General features: G+C 45.6%; 1 protein-coding gene across 2 annotated transcripts in view; it reads right to left on the reverse strand.

Annotated features, from left to right (window-relative positions):
* Positions 1-294: 294 nt before the first annotated feature.
* The window catches only part of LOC146197311 (uncharacterized), a 55,260-nt gene continuing 42,808 nt past the window's right edge, over positions 295-12,746 (reverse strand). For both annotated transcript variants that reach the window (XM_084599136.1, XM_084599137.1), the window contains exon 6: positions 295-4,469. In XM_084599136.1, the coding sequence (XP_084455262.1) occupies positions 4,459-4,469 (11 nt within the window). In that variant the 3' untranslated portion in view covers positions 295-4,458. The remainder of the gene's footprint in view (positions 4,470-12,746) is intronic.

Raw genomic sequence — 12,746 nt, forward strand, 5'->3', positions numbered from 1 at the left:
AAAATTTCAGAAAATGGCTGACATACAGTGAAACAGTGAAAATAATTCACAGCTTTCACAAGCCACTCATGCAACCTTCCTAACTTTACAATACAGGATGCGTAGTTCGACTTGTACTATTTGTGTATCGCCCATAACGACAACTATGTGGAATGCTCCAATCCGAATGTCGGAACTCAGATTTGAGCAAGCACAGTTCAGCTTATCTGCTAATCATAAAATGCATTTCACAGAGCAAGCTTCTTTCATACCTGCTGAAGATGCTCATACTCTGAATGTTACAGGACAGTAAAATCTGGTATAAACAAGGCAGTTTTAATGCACAACATGGGATACCAAGCAATGAGAGGCTATTTAATGGCAGACTCTTGTCATAACGACCATTTCGAAAAAGTATTAGACAAGTTAATTAAACGCCCTTTCTCTTGCTCACACGAATGCCTTAAATTGTGCACAATAAACATGGTTCATGAATCTAAGACGCGATAAAATTCTTCCAGATGTTCACATCACACAGAATCTGCTAGCTCTGATGCAATGGAATGATGTATAGCACTGCCAAAACCAGCACAAAATCTCTCAAAAATCCAGTACTGAGAAATGCTCAACTTTTATCTGCACACCTCAAAATCTACAGTACAAAAAGCCGATATTTTCGTGAAATCCTAAACCCTCTCCTTTTTTAAAACAGCCACACAGCAGAATGAAGGCAAAAACTTCTGAAATTATGACTACAATTCACCTGCAAACCATATTTGTAGATTGAACAATTTGCCATTGCACACAGAGCAAAAGCTGACAGCAGTTGGCTCTGATTGTCCCCATATATAAGCTCCATAATCTATTCCAAACATATGTTGCCACAGCCAGCTAAGTCATCCCCATAAAGCAAATCAAGCTGGTTTATCCCAGATAACAACTACAGGCCAAATCATGCACAGCGTCTCCTTATACCTCTATTCTAGAAAGCAAAATGCAGAGGAGCGAACAATACTTGGTGCTACACACATAAGAAATTCAAACTCTTCTCACATTACAGGAGCTACGCTGATTATCTCGGCCATCCTAAAGCGCTCTGTCAAATGGTCGGTAGGTATGAACATGCCTTGATGGCCAACTTTTCCGAAGTGCTGAGGCAAATTCACCAGTGCTAAATGTAGTAGGCAAAAGTTCCAAGAAACTACTGAACCACGGTGCAACAACTCTCCCTGCTCCTCAATGAACTTCATTTAGATAAAAATATAATGAACTATAAGGACTTGCAAGCACTTTTCCAGAAGGTGGGGTTAAACGTCCCAAAACGACTCAGGCTATGAGAAACACCGTAGTGGAGGACTCCTAAACCCTCTCAAAATTTCGACCACCTGGGGTTCTTTAACGAGCGCTGACATCGCACAGCACATGGGCGCCTTGCATTTCGCCTCTAGCGAAAAGCGGCCGCCGAGGCCGGGATTCGATCCCGCGTCCTTGGGAACAATAGTCGAGCGCTGTAACCACTGCGCGGATAGCTGACACTTAAATGCTGCTGCTGCCTCTGCTAAGAACTTTTTTCTGTAAAACAGTGATCCAAATTTGGCAAAATCAAGAACACCACATCACTGTGCCTTGAAAGCGTTGAACTGCTAGGAAGACAAGAAAACAATATCACCATGACAGTATTGTGAGGTCAGGCATAATCGCAAAGGAAAAAAGAAAATGAAACAGTCTTATGTAACGAGTACAACTGCAACGAGCTCATCATCAAATAAGTGGGGCATATTGAATTAAACACAGAAGCTCATCGTCCTCACAACTCCAAGTGAGCTGTTTGCCTTAGAAAAACCTAAAAGCCCTGCTTGAATCTATGTGGCAACTTTTCGTGCAACCTCACTCTATGTAAGCTTAACTTTCTAATCAACAACAGGGGCTCAGGCAAAGCAACAAACATGGCAGCTACCAGGAGTACAATATATAGCAGCACCAAACTCATCGCTGTGATTTCTTCCCCCATATTTCGCAAGCAAAGAGAAACAGTTCTTACAGTTGTAGCAGTAACAAACAAAACATTTACTGCCCTACTCCCTGTGCAGTATATACATGCGCTATTTCCCACTAACAGGATTACAATGCTTTTCAGCTTTGTCCATAATATGAAGCGATCCACCACACCCTACAACAACACACACGGGAAGTGCACAGGCCAAAAAACAGTAAGCTAAGGATAACATGCATGTAGAAAGCACAATAGTTACACTAACAGTAATACTAGCATGCCTCAAAAGAAAACAGAACGCTGCTCTCGCAAACAGAACCAGCGGCAAGCAAAGGCCAAAAAAAGGCCAATTGTCATAAAAGGTCTTGGGTTAACCTATATCACAAAACGAGCCTCCCATACCCTGAGCTCATTTGACAAACAGGGCTTCTTTGCAGCATTACGTGTCGGGCAATAAGCTGGCTTTATGCTCTCGTAACCGTAAAACTGCAGGAGAATGATGGCAACTCAACACCCTAGAGCCAGGTGACATTCATTATAAAGTTGTCACCACCCCACTGCAATCATACCTGATCGGCCTTCTTTCACTACCAAAAATCAGGCAGCGCAGTCATTGCCGAGGCTGTAAATGCACTATAGCACAGAACGATGTATAACTAACTGGCACATATACACATAGTAACTAAGTATACGGGCATATGACTCACCCCATTACGCATGCAAAGATAGATTATCTACGACCATGTAATAGAACAAGGTCAAATTCAAGGTCAATTCAATTCAAGGTCAAGAAATAGTTCAGTATGATATGCCAAAATTCATTCATGCTGTTACCCCAGCCAGCCAAAGAGCTTGTCAACATATGTGTAGGAAAAGCTTGCAATCAGAAGCCCTGTCCGCAGCACAAGCAAGAGCCAGAGTCCATCTTATCACAGAACAGCAAACCAACCAACCAAACCTTCCTTAAAACAAAACAGAAAAAAGCAAATGGCAGACAAAATAGAAGCTCTGACACTCCAACCCGACCTGACCAGGGAAATCAAACATCACAAAACCACCACAACCTTGCACTTTATGACTCAAGAAAGGCAGAGATAAACAAAAACTAATGCCTCAAAACGTGTTGCGCAGCAACACACACACTTTTTCACACCAAATATGACCAGAAGATTTCGTCCCGGTGAAAATACAACTGCCAGGAGCAGGACAAAGTGCACATGTCAGATCAACAAACAACCAAGTGAAAGCTCAGAAGAACCACGGCTGCATTTCAACAGGCAATCAATCAGGCTATTATAGAGTACATTTAATGCACTATGTCAGGGACAGACATAAAACTGATCAAAAATTCTCAAACCAACAGGTCCCACTCTTCAAAGCACGACACTAAGCTACTGAGACAAAAATCTCAACAAGTCTGACCCAAGAGGTCCTGCTAGTACAAGATATGACAGATGTAATAATCAAGAAAATGCAGGCAGCTCTTTGGGAAGCCAAAAACATGGTGCCCACACAAACTCATTCACACTCATATTATAAAAAAATAAGCTCCATAGACAGTACACTTTAAAGAGAAGACATGACACTGGCGGCAATCAGAATAAACTGTAAAGGTCTCAATAAAATGATATGGCAATTTGAATGACAAAAATAAAGAATGTCCACATATACAAGCAGTGTGATCTATGAACAAAGGTTTAAATGTTGCAATGGCCAAATTATGAATAGTGATACTGAAAATGTATGCAAAGGCATTAGTGATTACAATCAACTGTATGGCTGCCCCCAAGTTGTGGAAGAGGAAAAAAAAAAGACATTGGCTCTTGAAATTATGTGTGATAACACAAAATGTACACCAACAATGCAGTGAAACCTGTAGTGATTCTTGTACCCACGAAGTAGCCATTAAGGCCAAGATGCAAATATGCGGGGGGGGGTCATCACCACACAGGAGTCATTGCCTCGGGCAATTATAAGTCTTTGGGCAACAATACATCACACCATTCTAATAACGACCGTGACAAAGCTCTGGAACTGACTTGCCTCAATAAAAAAGCTTACGGCAAATGTCAAAACTAAAAACTCCTCTCCTGAACCCAAAGTTCATGCTTTCAATGAAAGCAGGTTGTCAATATGATTAAAAGGCTCCTGAATCCGCCAAACACAAGGCCATACCCGCAAGAAGTGAAAAAGAAATCGTACAAAAAAAAAAAGAAAATAAATAATATTGAAGCCAAAGCCTGCCTGGAAAGGTATGAGGCTCTGCATAATTATTACTCTTACTCAGTTTCATCAGTCAGTGAGTACCAATGCAACTTCTACGATGCCATAATCAAGAAATCGACAAAACAAAAAAAAAAAGAAAAGGCAATGAAGAACATGGATAATCGTGCAGACTTCCAAGGGGGCTGGTTGAGTGTGGAGGTGATGACTTCAGGAGCAGGCAGTCACCAAGATTGCCAAGGAACAACACACGGCCTCCAGATTCAACAGGTCCCTGCAAAACAGTCCGGAAAAAAAAAAAAAAAAAAAGAAAGAAAAAAAAAAAAAAAAAGGTCAAGCGCCACCAGAATGCAAGATGGCTCGTGTGATATTGCTGATGTAGGATTTCTGCCATGAAAATGCATCAACCAGCCTCAGGAAGCATAACCACTCTTTGCCTAGCACTTGTTAAACTTCCTTGCAGTCCCACACTTTCACCTGAATTACCAGATCTTATCGTCTGTAACCGATAATGCCACATGCGTCAAGCGGAAAGAAACATAGAAGTTCACCATTTCAGTAAATGCACAAACGCATGTCTGCATATCTTTAGCCTTTCTTGCATCTGTACTTAATTTGCTCTCTTCATGACTATTAGTAGTGTCCCTCTGATGATGTCAAACACATCAACACCACAGCACCCTTGTTCACAATACAATCACACCACACATGATGCCAGGGCAACAACAGCAGTGTTCGGCTGCTCTAAATGCGACAACTGCTAAAAGCATTGGCATCACGATAAAGGCTGACGCATGGATTGGATGAGGTGGAGAGAGTATGCAACTAAGGATACCAGACACCCAAAATGCACTGCTCCAACCATTTCTACAGTTGGGTCACAAGATCAAACATCGCTGAAGAGTTTGTCGGTTAGGCTTTCAAGAAATGTGACATGTCAAAAATTCAACGGTACCGAAGGCAACTTTCTATGGAAAGACATTACAAGAGAGTTATAGCTGAGCAGGTTTTCAAAACTTTGAGCGGAGTGGAACGCAAATCCGCTTAGCTATAACTCTCTACTAACATGGGACTCGAGGAAGAGGGTGCACCTGATAAAAAGGATCACTATTTGCTGAGATTTCCTAGAACTGCTTTTTGCATTTCTGCTACCAACAAATTACACCTGACATTTACACGGGTCCATGCAGCATGCAGGCTTTTACAGTAACATTTTACAAGGACAGAGCTTTCCCCATATTGCCAGAGGTCAAGGAAGAAAGGTTGATTAGGCTTGACCTGATGATGTAGCGCTCAATTTTGGAGACACACTGGACATTTCCCAGTGGCTTGTTATAGTTTGGTTTGGTTAGTGGGGTTTAGTGTCCCAAAACGACTCAGCCTATGAGAGACGCTATTGTGGAGAGATCCGGAAATTTCGACCATCTGGTGTTCTTTAACGTGCACTGACGTTGCACAGCACACGAGTGCCCTGCTTTTCGCCTCCATCGAAAACCGGCTGCCGCTGCCAGGATTCGATCCCACTTCCTTGGGCACAGTAGTCGAGCGCTTTAACCACTGCACCACAACGGGGGAGGGGGGGGAAGGGGGGGGGGGGGGGGGGGGGCAGTGGCTTATGGCTACACAGTCATCATATTCTGCCCTAGGCCTTTGAGTACTACTTCCCTGCTCCACAAAGCTCTTTCACTGCCTCCACACCACTTTTACAGCTTGTGACCTTTTTAACCCTCTTCAACATCCTGCGGCATGTGCAGCCCATTCTGCCTGCACGACCCCTTGGCCATTAAAGAGCAGGCTTTTTGCAACTAATGAGCGTGGTAGTAGAATTCACCAAAGTCACCACAAGACGCAAAAAAAAATATCGCAGTCAACCTTCGATATATCCAACCCTCACATATCGAATTACTGCATATATTGAACAGTTGCAGAATCCCCTTCAAAGTCCTATGCAAAAATTAAGTGACACTGCATGCATTTCCCTTTCTCGTAAACAAATCATCCGATATATAGCCACTTCCATGCATGTAGCGCTTCTCCCTGAGCACCTACTCACCATATCGTAGCCCAATCCTGGTGCCTTTCGCCCCCGTGTGCTATAATAGATAATTGTACTTCTGCTGTCGGCCCAGCCAATTCAGGGAACGAGAGGCGCGCAGGAGCACGATTACCTATTCATTGTCATCCTCAGCCTGACTATACTCACTGCAGGGCAAACGCCTCTCCGATATTCCTCTGAAACACAGTCCCGTGCTAGCTGTCCCACTTGACCCCTGCAAACTTCCTAACCTCAGCCACCCATCCGACTCTGGCGCCCCCTGCTACGCTTTCCTTCCCTTGGAATCAAACTTGTTTTCCTCAGCAATCATCTGCTATCTTCTCTTCGCACTGCAAGTCCTGCCCACGCTCATTTTTTTTTCCCAAGTTCGACTAGAATCCAATTAATTTCGGTTATTTCTCTGACCCACTCTGCACGCTTCCTACCTCTTAACATTATAACTACCATGTTCCATTCCATAGCTCTCTGCGTTGTCCTCAGCTTTTATACTCACTATAAGAGCCCTTTTATAGTGCGCTTAATCCTGATTGGAACAGGTGGCCCCTGCCTTTCTCAGTGCTGAAAGCAGATTCTTAGATGGAGTACAGGCCCCTTATGCTAGGCAGCAGCTAGTTACAAGGCATCACCTGCGGACTGCTTCAATTCAAGGTAGGCAAGGGGCCTAGCGACACACACTGAGCGCACCCCAACAATATACCAGCGGACATCAAGTCGTTGCAGAATGCACGTCCCTAGCACAAGGCACCATATTCTTAAAGGGATACTGAACAAAAAAATTGCCGCCCAAATTTTTAGTGCAGATGGTAGCTATTGCATTGAGAGTGACCAAAACAACACACTTTATGAACAGAAATGAGCGGAAAGTAAGTATTCTAATGAATATTTCTCAAATCGTCGCACCTAGTGGCCTCCTGTGAAAGCTCTGCGAAAACCGGATATCATGTCACTTTTACCTGCCTCCCTCATGCTTGTCTAGCCACCCCCATCGTGAGTGATCACACCTGCTCATTTTTCCCTTCCTCCGTGGCACTCACGAAGCGCGCGGACAGACGTGTTTTTTTTTCTTTAATAAAGTGCAATGCGCCCTAAAACTGCTGCTCGTGTTCCTACGGGAGAGCAGACTCGGCGCGCAGCAGCTTTAAACCACACTGCACTCAACTCATCCTTCCCTCCCAGCGCACAATTGCCCACAATACGTGCCCACCGTATGCATCCCCCTTGACCTCCCTTGTCTGCAGCATTCCACGCTCCGCAGCATTGTGCACGGCGCAATGCGGGGGAACCGACACTGCGCGTAGCCAGTCAACCAACTCAGGTGCGGGGGCAAAGGCGGCAGGGCTGCATAGCCATGACGTTGCCGAGGGTAAACGTGACGTCACAGTCAGGAGCGCGCTGCTGCCTCTGACCCTGCGGCCACTCAGAAAACGTCAAAAATAAAGCCATCGGCTCAAAACTAACCCTAATTATGTGTCTGTACTACTAGTGTAATCTTGTCTTAAGAATGCAACTGTGGTGCTTTCTCAATATTCTTGGATATTTGTTGAGTATACCTTTAATTCTATGCTGCATATAGCCCCATTCACTGCCATGCTTTACATTTTTAATTGACAATATACTGAACTATCTGTGCAACAGCGTTACAGGCCCCATTTTCCAGATAATCTGCTTTGTCAGCATACGAGTGAAAAATCTCAAGCACTCTTCTGGCAGGTGACATGGCTGGGCAATGAATGATCAGCAGTGTGTGTGTTGTCACGAGAGACGACATGACATGGCCAAGCAGCTCCTTTGAGGTGAAAGCCAGTGAGATGGGAATCAATCAAACCCTCAGGGACCCCTGGGTCCCTAGTCAGACGCGCTATTTATAGATCATGCAGGCAGGCACATTCATATGGCTTAATGAAAGTGAGGGTTTATATTTTTATATGAGGCCTACTCGAAATGCCAGCGCATCTGAAGAACACTCCACAGTAGAGCAGCCCTTGCAAAGAGAAGGCTGAAGGCGCCGTTGCGGCAGTACCTTTCATTACGTGGCCCACTTAGTCGCCCTTGGACATGGCTTGGTAAACTTCCCAGCACAGGAAGAGGTCAGCATCCTGAATGCAAAGTGATGGGCAAGTCTGATGAAGTTTGGGCGCAAGATGCGAGGTCTTTCTTGGCGACAAGTCAGTGTCCGATCGGTTTGCTGAAGAGGTCATGAAGCTTTTGCTTGCCCACGTCCCATAAAGTCAGCTTGTCTTCGAGAGTCTCAAACCAGAGTCTCACAGTGCCGGTCAAAATAAAAGATGACATTTGCAAGCATGAGCGTTGCGTCCCACCTGTGGTGCTTGCCGACTTACTCGTAGAATGCCAGCCAGTCCTCCACACCATCATCATCAGCCCCGCAGAAGGTTCCCAGGTCACAGGGTTGAGCCATGACGTCAGCTGGTGCGGCAACCATAGAAGGGTTGGCGTCTGTCGACTAGGCGGAGTTACCAACATGGCGGCCACATCCAGGCTGTGGCACGAGATTGAATATGTCATCTCCATCAAAAGGCGATACACGGGTGGAATTCCCACAGTAGTGTCGCACATACTAGTTCAGGTTCGATGGCCGCTCCTTTTCTCAACATCCTCAGCGCAGACTTCGTCGGGCCGATCAAGTCGCTTCACGTCTTCGATTGGCTCAACGCACCGGTCTTTCACGGTGTGCCACATAACAATATCTATGTTAGGCGGTCTTTCACAACTATGTTTGTATGTATGTGAAGTAACAGAGGCACAAATCTGGAATCAGTATCAGTTCGAAGGCTTCGAAACGCTCATGTATTTGGGTAAAAGCCGCTGTTGCTTCCTCCTCGCGCTAAGGTACAAAAATACGAAGTACCCAGAAAAAAGAAGAAGACTGTTAATTATTCCATGGCTGTCTACAGACCGTATGGTTTGAAGTTTCTTTCGTGCTAAAGGCAACACAGATTCCAAATGAATTCTGCAAATGGTGAAAAAAACTATTCAGACCTTGTTCCGAGAAATGCCAAACTACATTTTTTCAAAGTGAGACTGACAGTTAAATGGTTAAATATTTCACAAAATCTTTATTTGCAGGAAACGGGGAGGCTAACGGGAAAAGCTGCAGCAAGCGGCCCATCAGCCCCCAACCCTCACTGACATAGCTGATGTGTGGCTTACAGTCTTGTAATTACAGATAAAAGATGACATTGCTAGATACACATCGTCAACCAGCCACTACAAACAAGATTAGAGTCACGTGTGAAACTTGCACTCCTTGAATAAATTAGAAATAAAAAATAAAAATCCAAGACAAAATTACGCAACTTTAACTGTGCACAAAAGTTAATATACAGAATTTATTCAAATGTAGCAGCAGCTGCAATACCACTGGGCAAAGAAATCTATTACCGCGAAAGAAACCTTAACTGAGAGGGTATGGTTTTGCTGTTTCAATAGCGTCGTATGAATAGTGTTACGTAGCCACGGTCACGTAGAGTAGACTTGCGATATTCAGCTCGAACAATTCAAACATATTTCAGAATTTTGGTTGGTTGGCTATACAGTAGAACCTCGGTGATATGAATCTCACGGGGTCGCGAAAAAACTCGTATCATCCAAAAATTTGTATCATAAAAACGAACGAAAGTAATACAGAAGAATGGGAAAGGCAGTCGCGCAAATCTGTTTACGTCCGAGAAGGTTTACTACAGTCGCGCGGTCACAGCTTGCCATTCGCGGTGCACACAGCGCGACGGGCGATCGCAATGTCGGCGACGCGCGGGACGCGTGCCTCCGCGGACTTCTCGTGGCGCGTACAGTACGACAAGAGATAGCGACGTGCCAGCCGCGCGGCGCCGCAGACTGCTTGCAATGCGTACAGCGCGCCTAGCGGTCGCGAAGTCTACAATCTGCGGCCCGTACACGCCCGCCGCTACAGTACTCCAGTACCGCCGCCACGTGCGCTGCCGACTACTACTCACAGCTACGTGCTGCTGCAAACCTTTTGCGGCGTGGAAAACGATAGCGATGCCAGTGATGTGCGATCCGCCCGCCTTCGCGTACTTCTCGCGGCGCGTACAGCACGACTGGAGATGGCGACAGGCGGGCCGCACGACGCCGCAAACTGCTCGCGGATCACGATCGCGGCGCCAGCGATTGTCCGGTCCGTGAGCACCTGCCGCGTACGCCGCCACCAGCTACGGTGACTGCGACGTCTGCGGTTTGTCGGCCACGTGCCGCTGAAAGCTTTTCGCAGCGTGAGCCCGACAGAAAATTGCGACGTCGGCGAGGTGCGGACCACGCTTCACCGCAAACTGCTCGTGATGCGTACATACAGGGCGGCTGGCCATCGCGAAGTCAACGATGTGCGGGCAGTGCGTAGTGCTCGAGATTGCGGTCGCAGTTCGCGCGTTCGAACCATCCAAAATTTTGCACATTGTACACAATGCACTCTGGCCGGGGAATTTTGCGAATTCGTATCACCCCGAAATTCGTATCACCGAGATTTTACTGTATTTTCAATGCATTTAATCCTCTTAAGCCACACCATACTTGCAGTTAAAGCTTTTTGGCTTGCTTCAATGCTTCATGTGGTGCTGGTAAAAACTTTAATATCCAACAGATAAAGAAGTCTCCTATTCCCCTACATGGTGGCCTGGAGTCCTTGGATCCAGGGAGCTTTAACAGCAGTGTCTCCCAAAGTTCTGTTTTTGTCTCTTGATCTATATTTTCTATACACCAGATACCAGATCTGCCTTATCCTGACATAGTTTACGTCTACCTGAGAACTGATATGGCTATCAATGGCTAAGTGTAGCTGGATTCGGAAAAGGCCTTGTTTGTAAGCGCCTCCAGATGCTTTCTTGGCTCTTATTTAGTGCCCTATGCGTCGGTGGGTATTCTACCCTTCTTTCTATAGCTGACTATACTCCGTTTCATACATCAGGTGCAACGCAGCGAAACCTACGCAAGTAGTCTGCAAGAAAAAAAAAATGAGTGTATCACTACGCGCTCGTTTTGTAGCCGAGTGGTTCCTGCGGAAACGGGCTCTATTCTGAGCATACACGTTTGCAATAACTTGCTTCGCATGCCTAGACATCTTCGCAGTGCGGATCTTATAGAAAAAATGCGCACCGAAGAACCATTTTCTCAAAATGAGACGCGCAGCACAGAGGGCACCGCCAGCACTATCTAGTGGCACAGCTGGCAAGGTTGCGGGGCAGCGAAAACGCGACACCGATGAAAACGACATAAAAAGCATACAAATTCACCGAATCCGATCTTTTCTCCCTAAAAAAGGTGCTCTTTATGAAGTTGATGGCAAATGTAGGATGTATTAAGCTTGCAGACAAAATAACTATTATTTCCTCTTGTCAAGAGCAGGCACTATTTTTCATCGCGGATGCGAAGAAAGCAAACAAGACCTGTAGCATTGGCGGTGTTGCACTTGATGTATGAGACGGAGTATAGCCTATCCCTGCTCAGAACGTACTGAGGGTCACAGCCTACCCGGAAGGCGAGACTGCGAACAAGCTTCAGGCGCTCAAAGGCAGCAGCTGAGGTGGTATGCGCCAGGTTTGCAGCGGGGCGCAAGTTGAAAATTTGGGCCTTCCAACTGGTTGACTCGGACTCGATCCAGAGTGGGTCCATGTAAAGGTTCAAACAGCACTCCACACTACAGACAACCTGTCACTTCGGAGTGGTCGAAACGATCGCCAGCCAATCTCAAAGCGACTACGGCGCCCCTCCCCCTCCACTGCTGTGCATGGGTAAGGCGGTAATTTTAAATGCTACTAACCCTCTTCTTTCAGCAACACGACGGAAAATAAAACTGTGTTTGTGTTTTTAAACAGTTTTATTTTTCGTTCCACTGTTGAAAGAAGAGTGTTAGTAGCATTTAAAATCTCTGCCCGAGTATATTTTAGCTTATGGCCTCACCCATCTATCGCAGCTGGGGGTAGGGGCGCTCCGGTCACTTTGCGATCAACTCACGCCGGACCAGCGATTGTTTGGGCCCACTTCGGAGCGCGGCACGCCAGCACAATTTTCCAACTGTCTCTATCTGAGAACGCTGGCTGGCAGCGATAGCAGCTATAGTTTACGCATTGGTATTCAAACCTAGCTACACGCTGTTGCCAGAACTACTTGGGGTAGCAACACCATTACACAGCCACAAAAAAGTGGTCTGCAAGTATACAATGGGTGATCTTGGCAGCATGCCAAACTGCGAAGACTTGCTCCGCGAACTTGACACTGTGCCATAACACTGCACGGTTAACAGTAGCACAGTTTGTTTCTGAAAAACTCTGCTTTCCTACCACAATTAATGCCTAAACATTAGTGCTACACACCCGAGACAAACAGGCCTTGTAGTGGTTGGTAAAACCTGGTTAATTTAATTTTCTTTTAGAAAAAAAAGAACGCTATCCTACTTGTCTATTTTTCAAAAATGCTAGTGTTGAATGAGGTATAATGGTAGTTAATGGCAGTTCATAAAAATGTAGA

Source organism: Amblyomma maculatum, chromosome 3 (assembly GCF_055883805.1).
Source record: "Amblyomma maculatum isolate TAMU_Amacu chromosome 3, ASM5588380v1, whole genome shotgun sequence".
In the NCBI taxonomy this organism is placed as follows: domain Eukaryota; kingdom Metazoa; phylum Arthropoda; class Arachnida; order Ixodida; family Ixodidae; genus Amblyomma; species Amblyomma maculatum.